The sequence below is a fragment of the Rhinopithecus roxellana genome, chromosome 17, assembly GCF_007565055.1.
Source record: "Rhinopithecus roxellana isolate Shanxi Qingling chromosome 17, ASM756505v1, whole genome shotgun sequence".
Lineage (NCBI taxonomy): Eukaryota > Metazoa > Chordata > Mammalia > Primates > Cercopithecidae > Rhinopithecus > Rhinopithecus roxellana.
The window spans coordinates 78812761-78833924 of NC_044565.1; the positions used below are offsets into that span (position 1 = coordinate 78812761).

Here is a 21164-nt window from a genome sequence, read left to right on the forward strand (position 1 = left end):
AAACAACATGAGTATGATCAAATGTTTGTTTAAATGTATTCATATGAATACCTCTATACATATAGAAAAAGACTGGAAAATATTATACTGTTATATTCATCCACATTTGTGTTGTTTACACCTTTCTACAAAGAACATGTATCTTTTTAAATAATAAAAACAGCCAACATTCACTTTTTAATGAATGGAGACAATATATAAAAAGCCTCAGGCTGGGTGCAGTGTCTCACGCCTGTAATACCAATACTTTGGGAGGCCGAGTCAGGTGGATCACCTGAGGTCAGGAGTCTGAGACTAGCCTGGCCAACATGGTGAAACCCCATCTCTACTAAAAATACAAAAATTAGCCAGACGTGGTGCAGCACACCTGTAATCCCAGCTACTCAGGAGGTTAAGGCAGGCGAACCGCTTGAATCCGGGAGGTGGAGGTTGCAGTGAGCCGAAATCACACTACTGCACTCCAGCCTGGGTGACAGAGTGAGACTCTGTCTCAAAAAAAAAAAAAAAAAAAAAAAAAAAACCCTCAGAAGAGAGGCTGTCTGGGAAAGAAAGGCAAGGAGAAAAGCGTGGGGAGAAGAAGGAGAGACTCATCACAAGGTCTGAGAATGCTCTATTTCATCTTACGTGCTTGAAAAGGAACCAGACTTTAAATTAGAAAGGATACAGAATTCTCCCTTCTTCACCTATTGATACACTTTAAGGAGCGTGGTGTCCAAATGCTATCGGAGGTTCTGCTCCTGTTTCTAAGGAGGAAGCTCAACTATCTGCAGTTGCCTCGATGGGACACAGAACCAGGGCTGCCAGGGGGCTACGAGGGAATACTCAGGTCACTTCTCAGACATTGTGATGAGTCTCCTTCTTCTCCCTAGCCCCTTTCTCCTTGCCTTTCTTTCCCGGACAGCCTCTCTTCTGAGGCTCTTTGTATGTTCCCTGCATTCAGCCTTCCCTCAAGCACACTCATATGCACACACACATAGCTGCACACACACATAGGGTCCACACACATAGATGCACACACATGCACATGCAGTTCTCCGGCTATTTGGAAACTGGCCATCTGGAAACCTGCTGTGGAAGGGAGGACAGAGCACAGGAAGGGCCGGGGTGCTCATCCCACCTCCATCATTAATTCATGGGACAAGACAAATTAGTGGACTTCTCCAGACCCACATTCCTTCCTCTGGAAAATGGGGGCTTTGTCAGGTTAGTGTGGTCAAATTTAAACACAGCAAAACAAAGGACAAGTATCCAAGAGGTGTTTTTAAAGGGACCTTTCAGCTGAGGCTGAGAAAAGTATACAAAGTAGACATCTCATTTCTCCAATCTTAATACAGTCATGTGCTTCATGCACTTAATACAGTCATGCACTTCAATGTCTCAGTCAATGGCCTCCTATAAGATTATAATGGAGATGAAAAATTCCTATTGCCTAGTGACATTGTAGCCGTTGATGTAGTACAACACATTACTCACATGTGTGTGGTGATGCTTGTGTAAACAAACCTACTGAGCTGCCAGCGGCCATGTAAGAGTATAGCACATACTGTTATGTACAGTACATAATACTTGATAATGACTACTTGATAGATAACAAGTAACAACTACCTTGCTGGCTTATGTGTTTTCTTTTTTTTGAGACAGAGTCTCACTCTGTCGCCCAGGCTGGGGTATAGTGACGTGATCTCGGCTCATTGCAATCTCCGCCTCCTGGGTTCAAGCAATTCTCCTGTCTCAGCCTCCCAAGTAGCTGGAATTACAGGCGTGTGCCACCACTCCCAGCTAATATTTTTCTATTTTTAGTAGAGGCAGGGTTTCACCATGTTGGCCACACTTGTCTCAAACTCCTGACCTCAGGTGATCCACCCACCCCTGCCTCCCAAAGTGCTGGGATTACAGGCGTGAGCCACCACGCCTGGCCTGTATTTTATATCTTATATTTTTATCATTATTTTAGAGTATACTCCTTTTACTCACTTAAAAAAAAGTTATCATAACTTTTAACCAAAACATTTTAAAAGTAAAAAATTTTAAAATCTCAAAAATACAAAAAAGCTTGTGGAATAAGGATATAAAGAAAGATAATATTTTTGTACAGCTGTAAAATGTGTGTTTTAAGCTAAGCGTTATTACAAAAGAGTCAAAAAGTTAAAAAATCAACAAGTTTATAAGGTGAAAAAGATATAGTAAGCTAAGATTAATATTATATTAAAGAAAAAATATTTTTTATAAATTTAGTGTAGACATAAACAGTGGTTATAAAATCTACGGTTTTGTACAATAATATCCTAGGCCTTCACACTCACTCACCCCTCACTCACTGACTCACCCAGAGCAACTTCCAGTCCTGCAAGCTCCATTCATGCTAAGTGCCCTCTACAGATGTACCACTTTTTATCTTTTATACTGTATTTTTACTGTACTTTTTTTATGTTTAGATATATTTCGATACATAAACACTTATCAGTTGTTAACAATTGTTTACAGTATTCAGTACAGTAACATGCTGTACAGGTTTTTGACCTAAGAGGCAATAGACCATACCATACAGCCTAGGTGTGTAATAGACCATCTAGGTTTGTGTAAGTACACTCTACAATATCGGCACAATGATGAAATCGCCTATTGACACATTTCTCAGAGCACAGCCCCATCGTTAAGTGATGCATGACTGTAAGAGGGAAAATTTGTTCTGCCAGTGAGAATACTTTGTGGATGATCAAAGCAAATATGAGTCAAAAGAGAAAGCATTTAGGTAAAATAATATTGATTAAATGTTTAAAATTTTTCTTTATGTAGTTCTGCTGGTGACTGGAGTACATTCAAACAAAGAAACTTCAAAGAAGATGAAAAGGCCCAAGTTCAGTAAGTAAAATCACAATTCCTTGCTGGCATAAGGCTTGTTTCTCCCATGGAGGGTTATTATACTTGCTTTAGATAATTTTTGTTTTGGTTCGGTTTTTGTCTCTATCTCAATCTTCTACTCAGACTAATTAGTGATAAGTCTTATCCCCTACCACATTCCAAAAAGTGTTTGAGATAGGAGCCCTGACTTTAGAGTAAAGGATATGTAGTTCCCTTGCACTAGAAAAACTCAAAATACACATACAGAGACCAGGCAACAATATGTCTCTATGGCTAAGTGGAATAAGCTTAGCCCTGACATTGAAATGTTGTCTCAGTTCCCCGTACCAGAGAACTTATTTTGGCTAATGCAAAGGTCTAGCAAACCTGCCCACCTTCCAACAGACCCTGGGATCGGAAGGCAAATCTCGCAAAAAAGCCCATGCAGTTTCACACCCAATCAATGGAAGGAGAAAAAATAAATTTCACTTTTGAGTGGTGTATCAGTTAAGATTAGATGACAGAAAATCTGGAATAAGGGCAAGGGTGGTGGCTCACGCCTGTAATCTCAGCACTTTGAAAGGCTGAGGCGGACAGATCACTTAAAGTCAGGAGTTCGAGACCAGCCTGACCAACATGGTGTCTCTATTAAAAATTCAAAAATTAGCCAGGCCTGATGGTGCATGCCTGTAATCCCAGCTATTGGGGAGGCTGAGGCGTAAGAATCACTTGAACCTGGGAGATGGAGGTTGCAGTGAGCCCAGATCATACCACTGAACTCCAGCCTGGGCCAGAGTGAGACTGTGTCAAAAAAAAAAAAAAAAGAAAGAAAATCTGGAATAATAGATGCTTACTTAAGACTGCTGTTTCTTTCTCTCTCATGGTCTTGGCTTTTATAGAAGTTCCACAGTCTCCAGGGACCCAGACTTCTGGCTTCTAATTCTGCCATTTTCAATGTGGCTCCCAATTCATTGGCCAAAATCGCTGCCCCAGCTCCATCCATCAGGTCCACATTCCAGTCAGTAGGAAGAGACGAAGAAAGGCACATAGTAGTGATGCAGGATTTTTCTTCTCAGTCATTTTGCAAGCCAGGGACCCCCAGCCAGTGATGCTTCACCTGGGCCTTGCTTGGCCATGCTAGCATGCCCCAGGACACCTGTGTTACAGCTTAAACTCATGTTCAGCAGTTCCCAAGTGCTTGTACCATGCCCAAGAAGAATGAGAATAAGCTGGACATTGAAGGGTGAGGAGGGCTGAGAATTTTACTGAGTGAAGAAACAGCTCTCAGCAGAGAGGGGGTCCCGTGAGGGGTGGTTCTCCTACCTAAAGGCATGAAAGTCCCTAATGTGGCTGCATCTGGGGACTTTTACAGATTCAGAATGGGGAGTATGTGCTAATTGGTTTGTGAGTATGCAAAAAAGGTTACAGCAAAGACACCACTCAAAGGTGGGCATGACAGTGTAGAAAACCAATTAGGAAAAGGGTAGGTATATGTAAAACACGTGAAGGGTGGGGATCCATCAGAGGAAAGCACACCAAACAGGAAGACAGGTTCTCAATCCAGTCTGAGGATTTAATTTGTAGCTTGGCTTTCAGGCTTTGAACTGTCTTTGGCTTGGAGGTGGGGTTTCACCAGGGACCCACCCCTATCTGCCTAGGCGTTTGGCTGCCTCCTACCACTCTCAATAGCTCCCTTTAAAGCTACATCCAGAAAGTTCAATATAACCCCTCTCTTTAAGTACTATTGGCCAGCAGTAAGGTAGAGTGGGAAATGTCTTGTTTTTTTTTTTTTTTTTTTTTTTTGAGATGGAGTCTCACTCTGTCACCAGGCTGGAGTGCAGTGGTGCGATCTTGGCTCACTGCAACCTCCGCCTCCTGGGTTCACACCATTCTCCTGCCTCAGCCTCCCGAGTAGCTGGGACCATAGGCACCTGCCACCACGCCCGGCTAATTTTTTGTATTTTTAGTAGAGACGGGGTTTCACCGTGTTGGCTAGGATGGTCTCGATCTCTTGACCTCGTGATCCACCTGCCTTGGCCTCCCAAAGTGCTGTGGTTACAGGCGTGTGCCACCACGCCCAGCCATGTCTTGATTTTAAACATCCATGTCCCTTGCTAAAAGTAATAAGGGGTATTATTACTAAGAAAAAAGAGAAGAATGGATATTGGGAAATAACTCACAGAAGACACAGATGGAAAACTCACACTCAAATATTGTAAGCACACTGGGATATCTGTATCCAAATTTGTAGGCCTGATGGAAGCTTAAGTTAAAGTGTGTTTATAAAGAACCATTAAAAAAGGCTTTATATACAGTCAATGTTCTGTGCTCTCCACAACTGAAACCTTCTTTATAGGCATTAAATTTAGGTACCTTGAAATCAGCCACATTAATCATTTGAAATAAAAGAAAGATTTGCTTCACACAGCCTCTTTTTGCTTCTGCTCTTTTAAACCTTCCATGTGAGATTTCCTGTTGAAATGAGACCAAAAGGGCAACCATCCACAGCCTCCTAGTCTGAAATACTAAAAAGGAATCAGTTGTTTATTTATTTCTGTCAGGATCAAGAGCCAAGAGGACCGGCCCTGGGGCAGAAGTGTGTTCAAAACAATGATTAGGTTAATATGGAGACAAATGCACGCCCAAATATGAAGTCCTTTGGGCTGTTTCCAGTGTCTTCATTAACTCATATACAAAAATCATGAAAGGTTCCATGATTACCATGACAACAGTTTGCAGTGACTATGAAAGTCTGTGCTAAATGACCCAAGGGCAAACCTCTTTGAGAGATCTCAAATGGATTGAATTTCTGATACGCTAAATTCCAGCCTTATTCTCAAAATCTCCCTAGTGATGCAGCACATTGGAATCAATAAATGCATGAGGTCTTTTCTCTAATTAGAAACTCTGGCACAATTATTAAATAGGGAAAAAGAGATACAATGAAGGTAATTGGATATTCCCAAACCACGGAGATATCTGATTCTTGATCTCCAGAGTATTTCCAAATCATAGTCTATAGCTTGAGGCCAAAGTCTTTTTCTTTCTTTCTTTCTTTCTTTCTTTTTTCTATTCAACATTGTCAGTCTGCTGCTGGGGGAGGTGACTGATGGCAAGGAAGGCACATTATTCATTCATTTGATAAGTATTTATTGGGTGTTGGCCAAGTACCAGGCACTGTGTTAGACACCCAGAAACAAAAGCAATCCAGAATCAATCTATGCCCTCACAGAGCTCACAATCTAAGGTGGAAGAAAGACAAGTCAACAGGCAATGATAATGTCCATATACGTGCTAGGACAAGAGGAGCTAAAGGTAGTCAGAGAGTTAGGAAAATAATTTATGTATCTGGGAGGGCTTCCTGGAGAAAATGACACACACTGATTCTAAAGGCCAAATAGGGATTGGCCAGGCAAAGACGAGGAGAAAAGAGTGCAATAAGCAGAAAGAACAAATCGTGCCCAAGTCCTGAAGAGTAGAAAAAGTGAAAAAGTAGTTCAACATACAGAAATAGAGAGTAGAAGGTGAATGTGTTGAGGAAAAAGATGGAAAGCAAACAGACACCAGATGGTGAAGAGCTTTACTGCCATGTTCAGGGGATCTGGACTTCATCGAGAGGGCAGTGGGGAGTATCTTCATGTGGGTTATTTTGGTTGCAATTAGCAGAACTCCAAGGCCAATCTGCTTAAGCAAAAAGGGGGATTTGGGCAGGACGTAGGGTAGCTCATAGAACCCAAGGCAGGAAATGCAGCTGTAACTCCCTCGGGTTGGACTGCAGATGGAAAGGCCTCAGGAACGGGCACCCCTGCTTCTTCTCTTTGTGCATCTCTCTCTTTCTCTCTCTCGCTCTCTCTCTCTCTCCAGATCATGTCTCTCAGTCCTGATCCCAAATTCCTGGGAGAGAGAATCTAATTGCATCGGCAAGGCTGGCAGGGGTCCACCCCTATAAAAGGAGCATGGTCCTCAGAGAATAGTAAAGTGTTAAGGAAGGTTGTGTTAGGGAAATGAAACAACCCTGCCAACATTAACAACACCACCTTTGTAGCACTATTTGAAGATATGAAGAGAGAAGAGAGAGAACACAACTTGTGGGTAAGCATTACAGATTTACATGCATATGCAGATAGTATGAAAGTGTGTACAAAGTCTGGACAGAATTTCACACAACTTTATATAGTAAGTTGGAAGATGACAATTACAATTTCTCTTGCCATTCTGGAGGTAAGGGCTTACAGATCCTTACAGAAGGCCAGAGCCCTCACATTGTGAAATCAAAAGGCTGGCTTCTTATGTCTTATGTCTTTAAGAAAACATCCTAAGAGGACAGGGTGGTCGGGGGGCAATGGCTTCCCTCCTCTTCACTAAACAAAAAAAGCTTGATCATCTAACCGTTAGCGTCGACACCTCAAAATATATCTTACAGGATGCTATTGAAGAGTTTTAAACAGAAAGTGAAATGATAAAAGCAGGGCTTTAAACAAATCACTTTAGCTTTAATGTGAGATAGGACTAGGTCAGTGGTTCTCAATGTGTGACTCCTGGACTGGCAGCATCAGCATCATCCGGGACCTTTTGTCTCACCTGGCCCAGACATCCTGAGTCAAAAACTACAAGGGTGGGCCCAGCAATTTGTGCTTTAACCAGCTCTCCAGGTGATTCTGAGGCCTTGTAAAATGTGATAACCAGTGGACTAGAGAGAGAACCAAGACAAGGGCTTCTTGCAGATATGAATGAGAAATAATTTAGGTAGGTTCCCTTTAATGGCCCCTAACCTCTCTTTTAGAAGCCCTCAATTTTCACCAGTGTTTTTTCAAGACTCACAGTCTTCACAACCCGGAAGTCTTAAGTCAAATAACAAGGAGAAGGTAATTTGGTAGTGTTGGTCAGTGATTAATTTCCTGACCCCTCCTAGACAGGGGGCACTCTCCTAGACTCTTGAGGATCTAGTACCTGAGGCACAGTGACACTAGTTGGCAGGGCCACATTTGAAACCTAGGTCTGGGTGAGGTTCAACCCCTAATGTTTCCCCAGTGGCCTCCTCTTGAGCTGGGTGGGACTAAAGAATGAGGTGTCTGTTGCCTGGGAACGGATGAGGGTGTTGCATAATCAAAGGCTGACTAAGTAGAAAGTAAAGTAGAAAACGTATGGGAAAAATGGGAGAAAGAGAAGAGCATAACTGTCTTCCTTGGGCTTGGCTTGAAAACGCCTGCCATTCCAGTACATTTATTCTGCCTACTTACAGGGTTCCCACTGATTTTGGTGGTTATCTCTTTCTCTCCTCTCTACTTTCCCTTCTTTTTGACTTCTTTGTCTTCTCGCCCCTTTTTCCTTCTTTGCATTTCTTTCGTCTGTCCATGGCCTCCAGTGCCTCACATGGATGTTACTTACCATCACTGGTGGGGGGCCCTTTGGACCAAGAAGGTAATATTTAAGAGCGTGTTGAAAATAACCTGGCAGGTCAGGTGCAGTGGCTCACACCTGTAATCCCAGCACTTTGGGAGGCCAAGGCGGGCGGATTGCCTGAGGTCATGAGGTCCAGGCCATCCTGGCCAACATGGTGAAACCCCATCTCTACTGAAAATACAAAAATTAGCCGGGTGTGGTGGCAGGCACCTGTAATCCCAGCTACTTGGGAGGCTGAGGCAGATTGCTTGAATCCAGGAGGCGGAGGTTGTGGTGAGCCAAGACCGCACCACTGGTCTCCAGCCTGGGTGACAGAGCAAGACTCTGTCTCAAAAAAAAAAAAAAAAAAAGAAAGAAAGGAAAGAAAAAAGAAAATAATCTGGCATGGGGGTCTTACAAAGAAGAAAAACAAAGATATAAAAAGCAATTGGATGGATTCTCACAGCTCTACTCTACAAACCCATAGGCCCATTCATTCTAAGCTAATATTTTGCTTTTATGTGCTCAGTTGTATTGGATACAATTTTATCCCACCATATTTGGCTTATCACATTATTTTCAAAATCAAATTAAGTCTGACTCCAAACTGCCAATTGCTGGGGTTGGGAGTGGAATTCAAATTCCTTAATTACAAGGGCTTCCTCCCTTTCTGCTCCAGCAGAGAGGGCTTGTGCAGTCTAGAAGATTCGGGGTGGTCAGCTACTCAGCATCCAAGTCCATGTTATCTCTGGAAGGTGGGCAACCCCACTGCTTCCTGGATGATGGGATATTGGCAGACGTGGGGAAGCCCTGTACCTAAATGTCCACCCGAAGGTGCATCACACCAGGTGCTGCCCTGAGGTGGTGCTCCTCAAAGCAGCTGCTAGGGCAAGGGATGTTTCCTTTACTGGAACCTATTTGGCCACTCCCACCTTCCCAGTCATAGAAGATCATTGTGTCTCCATCACTCTTTGGGCTGAACAAGCCCAATCCCCTGAAACAAGGGGAATTTGGAGAGTCTACTTTTCAAAGCCCGGAGAGAGTGTTGTCTTTGCAACCCACTGCCCTCTCTCCTGCAATCTTGAGATCCAGAGATGGGAAAACATGAGCCTGTCTACCGTCTTAGAATAGTAAGAGGGAAAAAATGCAATGGGAAGAAACGTAAATTAATGACTTAATAAATTAACGGGCTGTTTAATCCAAGGTAAAGTTTACCTTACTGCAGTAATGAGAGTTTTATCACTTTATTTTTAGAGGGGACATTTTCAAGGCTCTCATTTTCCTGATAAGTCTTAGAGTCATAGATCTAACCTTAGCCAGAGGCACCTCAGTAGTAGGTTTAGTCAGCATAAACCTACTCAAGCACTTTCTAACAAATTACCAAAATGTGGCTGCATTTTTCTTGATTGTTTAAGGCTACAAATAAAGATTGAAGGGCTTAGGTGTGTTCATAACACACTTCTCCTAAGGCAGTCATAATACCTTATACATTTTAAGGATTAATTTCATTTATGTGTAGGTTACACATTCAAAAAAGGCCTACTCTTTAACTTATGAGCCTTTCAGTTCATACTGTAATAAACACATCATATATTTTCCCATAAATTATGTCCACCAGACTCTAGAACAATTCCTGCCTGGCAGAGTGTCTGTGCTAGAGGGAGAAAAGCTTTTAAGTTGTAAAATCTCATCAATGGCTTTTCACACATAATGGAGCTGCGGAAGAGCCCCAGAAGCAATGGCCTTAGTCCAAAGTGGTGTTAGATGAGATTACATTATGCAGATGGGAGCCATTGATGATTCCATGCAATGTGTTACTGGCTGCCCATCCTGCAGTCTGTGATCTCAGAAAGCATCAATGTTGTATATGCAAAGGAAAGCCCTGTATGCAAAGGAAAGCCCTGCTGGGCCCAAACCCTATCCTCAACACACACTCAGAACTAGGTTAGATGCCTCCTGTATGCACTGCACTTCCTCCATCAAGCACCGATGCTCCTTGACTTACAATGGGGTTGTGCTTTGATAAGCCCATAGTAGGTCACAAATGCATGTAATACCCTGAAAAACCTTTCATAAAGTTGAAAAATCTTAAGTTAAATCATTGTAAATCAGGGACTGTCTCTATTTACCACATATTACTCTAAGAGCTTTTTTTATACAGTCTGTCTTCCCAGCAAGACCAAAAGTACCATGAAGATCCAATCAGTGTTCATTAGATAATTGTTGGATGTATGGACAAATGAACAATAACAACAAAAGCCACTACAAACAAAGCAAAATGTGGTAAATTCTATAAGAGAATAGCAAACATGGAGTCTACAATAGGACTCCTGCTGGTCTTATGAAAGAACATTCAAGATAAGACCTGAAAAATAAGTGAATTTTTACAGGCAGAGGTTGGGAAAGGGCTTTCTAGGTGGACTAAGCCCAGATACCATGGGAAGCAAGTAGAGGATGAGGTCAGGAGGCAGTGAATGGCATGATGGGTTTAAGTGTTGGGGAGTCATGGAAATGCATCTGGAAGGTGGATTAGGACCCACCAGGAAATGCCAATCTGAGAAGCGTTTTTTCTTTGTCATTCACTAGAGGGCGGGGACTCCTGGGAGTTTTCTAAGCAGGAAATTTACATGACGAAGACAACAATCAGTGAGATAAACAAGATATTCTCCACAGGCAGTAGAGCTACATTCTGAAATATTTCCATTTACATTGGAGTCTGTTGAAATAGACTTAATTTGGGGTGAAATGTACAACATGTAATTCACATAGTTCTCTCCACTGAATTAATCTTAATACCTTGTAAGGCATGGAAAGATTTTTGCAATCAACCTTGGAAGAGTAGATGATTCCTGAACCTACTGCCTTGGGCATGAAGAGGTCATTGTTCTGGGACTTAGTTACTTAGTGCATTGGACACTGATGAAGAGAAATACAGCTCCGTGGTTGTAAGATTTGGTATAGCATTCACACAGCTTCTTGGGTAGTTTTATGTGTAGCAACTTGTAAGTAACACCTGGTGCCAACACCGGTGGGTTCTCTACAGATTGGTATGTGGGCCCTTTCTCAGACCATGAAAAAGGAAGAAGATTAACTTTCTAGCCCTTCTTCTGATATGTGGATGAGAAAGAAGGCGGAGACTGTCTGTGTTACAGATTTTCAATTGAGTAGACTCTACCCTCGCAATTCTCAGAAATAACGGGAAAACAATACAATGGAAAATTACACTAGAAGAATTACTTTGCAGGTATTTGGGGTAAATGTACAGATGCATGCATGTATTCACATGAACACACACACACATGCACACAAACAAACCTATTTTTCAGATATATACTGCATTCACCCACTAGTGGTTGTTAGCAATCTTCAAGTTCAGAAAAACCTGTAAGATTAGACTAGAGAAGCTGCAGTTTTACTTCTTCCCTTCATTCATGCAAGTGGCAACCAGGTGGAGCTGGCAAGGCTTTGGGTTTACAGGCCTGAGTTCAGGTCTTAGTTCTGCCGCTTGATATCTGAACAAACTTGCCTCTCTGAAAAATGAAGACTAATGTCTTTTAGGGTTTTGTAAGGACCAAGTGAAAGAACCTGTATTAGGGTCCTTTGTAAACTAAAATATGTATTTTTAAAGACATAAACTTCTGCAGCTGCCCCAAAACTGTGTTGCCACAGGCCAGTTACCCTCTGTCATCCAATCACTCAATCCATCCATTTATTCATTCAGCAGACATTCTCTTGAACAGCAGTGAACAAAACAGACAAAAGTCCCTGCCCTCATGAATTTTATATTCTAATAGATGAATGAAGATGTTAACTGGAACCAGGACCTAAAAGATAGTAACATTCAAACAGATGAAAGGAAAAATGGTTTCAGATGTGAGAAATGATTCAAGCTAAGTGTACAAGACAATATGCATTCAGAAAGTAGAGACTATTGCAAGTATTGGCAAGCCCAGACGTTCCGTGGAAGAAACTGTGGAAAGGCGTTAAGGATTTTGGAATTTTTCCTAATGGCAGCAAAAACCTAGTGTGGTTTTTGAGCAAAGATTCAATGTGATCAACGACTGTTTAAGAAAAATAGATAAGAATGCTTTGCGAAAGAAGGTGCTACAAAAGAAGAATTAAAATGACCTAGATGTCAGGATCAAGGAGAACAATGCATTCATCTTCAGATTAATGATATTTTTATTTCATTAAACTAAGGACTTTTTGCATAATTCTCTTAAAAACAGGATTTCACTCTAGTTGAATATCACAGTCCAATAAAATTAAGTTTAATATTAAAAGTTTTCATGCATAAGTGCTTTTTTATGTTATAATTCTTCTTCTTCATTAAAAAATAAAAATAATAATTTTTCCTTATTAACAGGCATGAGGCAAGCTTACAATGATTGCTTGTTGATAAGGAAACTTGTTTTCCAGAAGCAATGTGGCTTGCCTGAGATCACTGAAAAGATGAGTGGCAAAATAAGGCATCTACAGTTTGATTTGGCCTACTACATAGTTGGCTTATTGTATGTGACATCATCTAATAATCAGTTATTAGCCTAGGCAGGAGACCCAACCAACAGCAGAAATATTTGCAGTTATTCCTCTCAGATTCTAATTTTGTACTAAAAGTAACTCGGATAGTACCAGTTTTTTGTTCTGAGATAAGACCTTTCGCCCAGGAACTCTTGTGAGATCACTACAGCAGACGCATAAACCTCTGTGACCTAAAGGTAATCCTACAATTCGATCTGGTTTGCAAGTGGTTCTCTTTTCCCTGTGGCTAGTTCCAAGGGCCTTAGGGAAGGAACCCTTGGCAGATACTGAGATACTCTAATGTGATTTCTGATAAGAAAGTGAGAGTATCTATGAGAAGGCAAGATTATCTTAAGTAATCATATGAGAGAGCGGGTGGGGCACAAAGGGAGAAGCAGAGCAGGTGGCCGAGCAATAGGTTTCTGTGCAAAGGTTCCACTGAACAGGTCTGGGCTCCCCACAGCTCTCTGTGACTTTGGTGTAGACTTTCCCTCATGGACGCCAGCAACTGTCCAGTCAGGAAGGAATAGAAGAGGCTTCTGTCTTGCTTTCTTCAAATGTTCTAGAATAAGTTCTTTTTAGAAATTACAAATAATTTTTCACCTGAGGTTAGCTGTGGGGACACAGCATTCCCCTCTGACTGTTCTGGCATTTGCCAAATGTCTTCCTGCTCCCTTTGAACCTAAGAATGATACTTCTTGAGTTGCCTTAATTTAAACTTGTCTTTTTTTTTTTTTTTTTTTTTTTTTTTTTTTTTTTTTTTTGAGACGGAGTCTCGCTCTGTCGCCCAGGGTGGAGTACAGTGGCCAGATCTCAGCTCACTGCAAGCTCCGCCTCCCGGGTTCACGCCATTCTCCTGCCTCAGCCTCCCGAGTAGCTGGGACTACAGGCGCCTGCCACCTCGCCCGGCTAGTTTTTTTTTTTTTTTTTTTTTGTATTTTTTAGTAGAGACGGGGTTTCACCATGTTAGCCAGGATGGTCTCGATCTCCTGGCCTCGTGATCCGCCTGTCTCGGCCTCCCAAAGTGCTGGGATTACAGACTTGAGCCACCGCCCCCGGCCTAAACTTGTCTTCTTAAGGAAATCTGATTTTCTGCACTTCTAGGATCAAACTCAGAGAAGGGGGAAGGGAGATATTAATAAACCTTAACAACCAAAGAAAGAGGAAGAAAGGAAACCTAAGCGGCAAGCGCTGAATGGTTCAAAGACGTTCAGAGGAAAGGCCAAGATTCGTTTCATTCGGGCCTTAAGTGGAGAGGCAGAAGATTCTTTGACTGTTACAAGAAAACAGACTACCTCACAAATAACTGGGAAAATATTGTAAGGAAACAAACCATAGTTTCCATATACTTAAAGAAGAGCTGCCAGAAAGATACAAATGCCTGCTTTTTCCTGGCTGAATATAGACATTACACTTTTTAATAATTTTGGCAATCACTCTGCAAAATTTAACTAGTTCACTCTCTCCAGCTTAATTTTCTGTACAAATTTAACAAATTTTTTACCTTTAGCCACACTTTGCCATTGCTCCTTGTTTTTTCAAAGTGCATGAACGCATGTGCCTGATTTCATTTTTTCCCCCTGTGGGACAAATTAGTGAGTGAATTCACCAATTTTGCTAATCTGGTTAGGTGCAGATAAAGCACATCTTATTTAAGGTACTTCCCTGAGCTTTCTAAGGGGGGGAAAAAAAGACAAACTAAACAAGCAAACAAAAAACAAATGTCCCCCCCCACCCCTTTTTTTTTTTTTTTTTTTTTTTTTTGAGACGGAGTCTGGCTCTGTCGCCCAGGCTGGAGTGCAGTGGCCGGATCTCAGCTCATCGCAAGCTCCGCCTCCCGGGTTTACGCCATTCTCCTGCCTCAGCCTCCCGAGTAGCTGGGACTACAGGCGCCCGCTACATTGCCTAGCTAGTTTTTTGTATTTTTTTTTTTAGTAGAGACAGGGTTTCAACGTGTTAGCCAGGATGGTCTCGATCTCCTGACCTCATGATCCGCCCATCTCGGCCTCCCAAAGTGCTGGGATTACAGGCTTGAGCCACCGCGCCCGGCCAACAAATGCCCCCTTAAAGAAAGGAGGGAAAATTGATTAGTGGGAAGTAAAATGTGACATTTTCCCTTGTCTTTTAAACCAATCATTTCTTGGAAAATCCTACTGCATGTAATATGTGCACCCTGAAGTCTTTCAACAGGTTTGATCATTGTCTAATACTCATGAAATAAGCTTCCAGATAGAGACTTGTTTACGCAACCCCAAAATATTTAGTTGGTCTGACAGGAGATTCAAAATCTGAGAGTGCCAGAGTCACATCAAAATTTAATCTCAATGCACACAGCTTGTCACCTCCTATTTCAAAGAACTAAGAACAAAGAAGAAATCTTTCGTTTTCTTTACCTCTAAGGGAGGAGATACATTTGGGAGTGAGGAAGTGATCTGGGGAAAAGAGGAGAGTTGAACACACAGTTACATCCAGGAATCAAACAATTCGCTAATTTGAAAACAGACCACAATGGCGTCTTCATTCCAAAATTTGCCTTTAAAAAATACTCTGAGACTCAAAATAGTAAATGCAGCCTTGAGTATCAGAGTTTAAAAGAATGAAAGGTAAGAAGAAAATAGTCGGTGAGGAGGCAACCTTTGATGGGGAGAATGAAACCACAAAACTGTTTTAAGCACAGTGCTCTACTTCTTAATGTAAACCACAAATTGCTTAAGCCTGTGATCAAACTCAACCCCTTGGTTCCCAGGAGAAGTTCCCTGTTGGCCCAGCCCTGAGTAGCAAAGATTGGCTGGGATGGGTATTTAAGAAAAGAGCAGAAAACTTCAGTTCTCTCTCCAGCCTGGATGAAATACGGTTCTCCTCATTCAGGTACACAAGGGTTAAAAAAGAATATGCTTTTTGGATACAGCTGGAAGCCATTAGCAACTCTGAGACCATCTCAGGAACCCAGTTAGAGGGTGGGTGGCCTGGCAGAGCTCCTGGATCCAAGAGTCTATGGATTACAGACTCTTAGGGTTGGGAGGGGTTTTATTCTACTTCTCACCCAATGTAGAAATCCTCTCTATAACTGTTCAGTCTCCACTTGCATACTTCTACCAACACCCCACTCACTGCTCCTGAGGCAGCTCATTCCTTCATGGACAATTTCAGTTCCTAGAAAGTTCTTCTTGGCAAAATTTGCCTCCATAGAAACTCTGTTCTTTAAGTTCTAGCTCACCCTCTGGCATCACAGCACACAACAATCCTACTTGTGAAGATAACTATCAGTTGCCTCCAATTCTTGCTTCCTCATGCCCAAATGACCCATTTCTACAAACCATCCCTTTCATTTGGTAGTTTCCAGACCATTCCCAAGCATGCTGCCTCTTTGTACTGTGCTCAAGTCTTAAAGTCCCTTCTGAAGAATGGGGGCCAGAACTGAATACATTCCCAGATCAAAAGGCACCAGCAAAGTGTCCTCTAGGGGACCTTTTCCTTCAGGAGTTATTGAGGAAAAATCTTTGCAGGGAATATGCAGTCCTACGCCTTCTTGGATACAGTCAATAGAGCATCTACTCCACCTCATCCCCAGACAACCTTTCAGCTTCAGGAGACTTGCCTACTGGATAGCGCGAGGCTGACAGTAGCAATAGCAAAGCCAAAACAGTGGGAGGAAACAATGAATGAGCTGCCCCTGGATGCTCAGCTGGGGAGTTCTCAGCTTTCCACCAGGCAGATAAGAAAAGATCTCTCCCATTATGACTTCAGATCTAAGCCTAGAGGAACCTCTAGGACCAAGACAAAATATCATGTTTTTGACGTTATCTTCCCTGTCCAAAAGTCTTTCATTGCCTCCCACATCCTACACAGAACATGAGCATGCAAGCCTTCTTAATTTGGTCCATTCCTACCAATCTACCATCCTCCCACCAGGCCCCATAATGGAGCTCCCACCCACAAAGCCAACTTTATCCAGGTCATTCCTAACTCTGATGCTCCCGCTGTATGCCCTTCCTGGAATACTTTTCCTTCCTTCTGTAAGATTGGATGAGTTTTTTCTGGGTTAGCTACAGAGCATCTGAAAAACCAGTACTCTCCTGCCTTGACTCAAGATAACATTTCTGGCCACTGGAGGTGGGTAGTCTTTCCTCAGAGATCTCTGCTTTGTTAATTGATTATTTCAATAAGCACAGGAATCAGCCTTTTGCTTTTGTTCTCAGCAGGTTAAAGGCAATGAATGGTCATTGTGGTTCTTTTGGTCTGGGAAATGTCCTAATTACATCTTTGCTTTCATTACAGGGAGGGGATGTAGAGTCAGCCCAGGCTCTGGCTTTTAGAGATTAAGTAAGTCAATAGTTAAGACCTAACAGAGTCACCCCATAGATAAACTAATAGCACAAGGTGTAATTTTGACCTCATTTTGTATTCCCAGCTGTGCCTCAGATCAACTGCGATGTCAAAGCCGGAAAGATCATCAATCCTGAGTTCATTGTGAAATGTCCAGCAGGATGCCAAGACCCCAAATTCCATGTTTATGGCACTGACGTGTATGCATCCTACTCCAGTGTGTGCGGTGCTGCCATCCACAGGTGAGTGGCTCTGAGCTACTTAATAACTAACTAGGAATCAGGGTGTTGGCAGGGAGCCCTCATGCAAGGTTGCCATATTTAGCAAGCAAAAATATACAAATTTTTTAGCTCAAAATCTTCATTTAATCTTCATTTAAAAAGTATTTTTACTGGATATAGAAATCTAGCCAACAGTTATTTTTTCTTCTTTCATTTAGCACTGTATTATGCTTCATTGTCTCCTTGCATAGTTTCAGATGACAAGTCTGTATTCATTATTTTATCTTTGTTCCTCTATACATAATGTGTCATTTTCCTTTGGTTACTTTTAAGATTTTCTCTTTATCATTTGTTCTGGAAAATGTGGTTGTAGTGTGCTCTTGTGGAGTTTTCTTTGTTATCCTGATTGAGAGTCATAGAGCTTATATATTTCATCAAATTTGGGGATTTTAAGCAATTGTCTCCAAATATTCTTGTTTGCCCTTGCCCTAGCCTCTCCTTCTGAAACTTTATGTCACACTACTTCAAATTATCCCACAGGTCACTGAGACATTGCTCTTTTTCTAAACTTTTATTTTAGATTCCAGGTGTATGTGTGTAGGTTTGTTACAAAGGCATATTATATTATGCTGGGATTCAGAGTACAACTGAACCCATCACCCAGGAAGTAAGCATAGTACCAAATAGGTGGCTTTTCAGGCTTTGCCTCCCTCCCTCCCCCTTCTTGTATTCCCCAGTGTCTGTTGTTTCCATCTCTTCATCCATGAGTACCCCATGCTTAGCTCCCACTTATAAGTGAGAACATGCAATATTTGGTGTTCTGTCTCTGCATTAGTTCACTTAGGATAATGGCCTCCAGCTGCATTCATGTTGCTGCAAAGGACATAATTTTGTTCTTTTTCATGGCTGCATAGTATTCCATGGTGTATATGTACCACATTTTCTTTATCCAATCCACCACTGATAGGCACCTCAGTTGGTTCCATGTCTTTGCTATCGTGAATAGTGCTGCAACGAACATACTGGTGCATGTGTCTTTTTGGTAGAAAGATTTATTTTCCTTTTGGTATACACCTAGCAATGGGTATATATAGTCAGCAATGGGATTGCTGGGTCAAATGGTTGTTCATTAGTTCTTTGAGAAATCTCCAAACTGCTCTCCACATTGGCTGAACTAATTTACATTCCCACCAACAATGTATAAGCATTCCCTTTTCTCTGCAGCCCACCAATATATCTATTATTTCTTGGCTTTTTAACAAAAGCCATTCTGACTGGTGTAAGATGGTATCTCATTGTAGTTTTGATTTACATTTCTCTGATGATTAGTGATGATGAGTATTTTTTAATATGTTTGTTGGCTGCTTGTATGTTTTCTTTTGAGAAGTGTCTGTTCGTGTCCTTTGCCCACTTTTTAATGTGGTTGTTTTTAGCTTGTTCGATTGCTTAAGTCCCTTATAGATTCTGGATATTAGACCTTTGTTGGATGCATAGTTTGCAAATATTTTCTCTCTTTCTATAGGTTTTCTGTTTACCCCACTGATAAGTTCTTTTGCTGTGCAGAGCTCTTTAGTTAAATTAGATCCTGCTCATCAATTTTTGTTTTTGTTGCAATTGCTTTTGAGGACTTAGACACAAATTCTTTGCCAAGACCAATGTCGAGAACGGTATTTCCTAGGTTTTCTTCTAGGATTTTTATAGTTTGAAGTATTACATGTAAGTCTTTAATCCATCTTGAGTTAATTTTTGTATATGGTGATAGGGAGGGGTCCAGTCTCATTCTTTTGCATATGGACAGCCAGTTATCCCCAACACCATTTATTGACTAGGGAAACCTTTCCCTATTGCTTATTTGTGTCAAGTTTGAGGACAATCAGATAGTTGCAGGTGTATGGCTTTATTCCTGAGTTATCTATTCTTTTCCATTGTCTATGTGTCTGGTTTTTGTACTGATACCACACTGTTTTAGTTGCTGTAGCCTTGTAGTATTAAGTCTGATAATGGGATACCTCCAGCTTTTTTCTTTTTGCTTAGAATTGTTTTGGCTCTTCAGGCTATTTTTGGGTTCAATATGAATTTTAGAATAGTTTTTTCTAATTCTGTCAAAAAGTACATTGGTAGTTTGATAAAAATAGTGTTGAATCTGTACATTGCTTTGGGCAGTATAGTCATTTTAGCAATATTGATTCTTCCACTCTATGAGCATGGGATATTTTTCCATTTGTTCATGTCATCTCCGACTTCTTCCAGGAACATTTCATAGTTCTCCTTGTAGAGATCGTTCACCTTCTTTAGTTATATGTATTCCTAAGCATTTTCTTCTTCTTGTGGCTACTGTAAATGGGATTGTGTTCTGATTTGGCTCTCAGCTTGAATATTATTGTATACAGAAATGCTACTGATTTTTGTACATTGGTTTTGTATCCTGAAACTTTACTGAAATCGTTTATCAGCTTAAGGAGCCTTTTGATGGAGTCTTTAGGGTTTTCTAGGTATAGAGTCATATCGTCAGTGAAGAGAGATAGTTTGACTTCTTGTTTTCCTATTTAAATGCCTTTTATTTATTTCTCTTGCCTGGTTGCTTTGGCTAGGACTTCTAGTACTATCTGAAATAGGAGTAGTGAGGGTGAGCATCCTTGTCTTGTTCCAGTTCTCCAAGGGAGTGCTTCCAGCTTTTGCCCATTCAATATGATGTTGGATGTGGATTTGTCATAGATGGCTCTTATTATTTTGAGGTTACATTCCTATAATGCCCAGCCAGTTGGGAGTTTTTATCATGAAAGGACATTGGATCTCATCAAAAGCTTTTCCTGTGTCTATTGAGATGATCATATGGTTTTTGTTTTTAATTCTGCTTATATGGTAAATCATTTTTATTGATTTGCATATGTTGAACTAACCTTGCATCCCAGGAATAAAGTCTACTTGATTGCAGTGAATTAGCTTTTTGATGTGCTGCTGGATTTGGTTTGCTAGTATTCTGTTGAGGATTTTTTGCATCTATGTTCTTCAGAGATATTGGTCTGCAGTTTTATTTTTTTCACATGTCTCAACTGGGTTGTGGTGTCAGGGTGATGTTGGCTTCTTAAAATGAATTAGGGAGGATTTCTTACTCCTTGATATTTTGGAATAGTTTCAGTAGCATTGGTACCAGCTCTTTGTACTTCTGGTAGCATTTGGCTGTGAATCTATCTGGTCCAGGGCTTTTTCTGGATACTAGGTTTTTTATTATTAATTCAATTTCAGAACTTGTTAGTGGGCTGTTCAGGGTTTTAATTTCTTCCTAGTTCTGCTCTAATTTTAGTTATTTCTTTTCTCCTGGGTTAGTGTGTTCTTATTTTTCTATTTCCTCTAAGATGTGATATTAGATTGTTAATATAAGGTATTTAGAACTTCTTGATGTAGGCCTTTTGTACTATAAATTTTCCACTCAACAATGTTTTCACTGCATCCCAGAGGTTTCGGTATGTATGTGCATATTTTCATTAATTTCAGTAATATTTTTATTTCTGCTTTAATTTCATTGTTTGCCCAAAAGTCATTCAGGAGTAGGTTGTTTAATTTCCAGGTAATTGTGTGGCTTTGAGAGATCTTTTTGGTATTGATTTTGTTTTTATTGCACTGTGTTCCAAGAGTATGATTGGTACAATTTCAAATTTTTTAAATTTATTGAGACTTGCTTTATAGCTAAACGTGGTCAATCATAGAGTATATTGCACATGCAGATGAGAAGAATGTATATCTGTAGTTGGGTGCAGTATTCTGTAGATGTCTATTAGAGCCAATTGATCAAGTGTTGAGTTTAAGTCCAGAATTTCTTTGTCAGTTTTCTGCCTCAATGATCTAACTCTGTCAGTGGGATGCTGAAGTCCC

The 21164-nt window shown here is 41.0% G+C and overlaps 1 protein-coding gene across 2 annotated transcripts in view; it reads left to right on the plus strand.

Moving 5' to 3' along the window:
- VIT (vitrin) overlaps positions 1 to 21164 on the plus strand; it is a 127774-nt gene that overhangs the window by 31126 nt on the left and 75484 nt on the right. For both annotated transcript variants that reach the window (XM_010373198.2, XM_010373206.2), the window contains exons 3-4: positions 2797 to 2862; positions 17156 to 17312. In XM_010373198.2, the coding sequence (XP_010371500.1) occupies positions 2797 to 2862; positions 17156 to 17312 (223 nt within the window). The remainder of the gene's footprint in view (positions 1 to 2796; positions 2863 to 17155; positions 17313 to 21164) is intronic.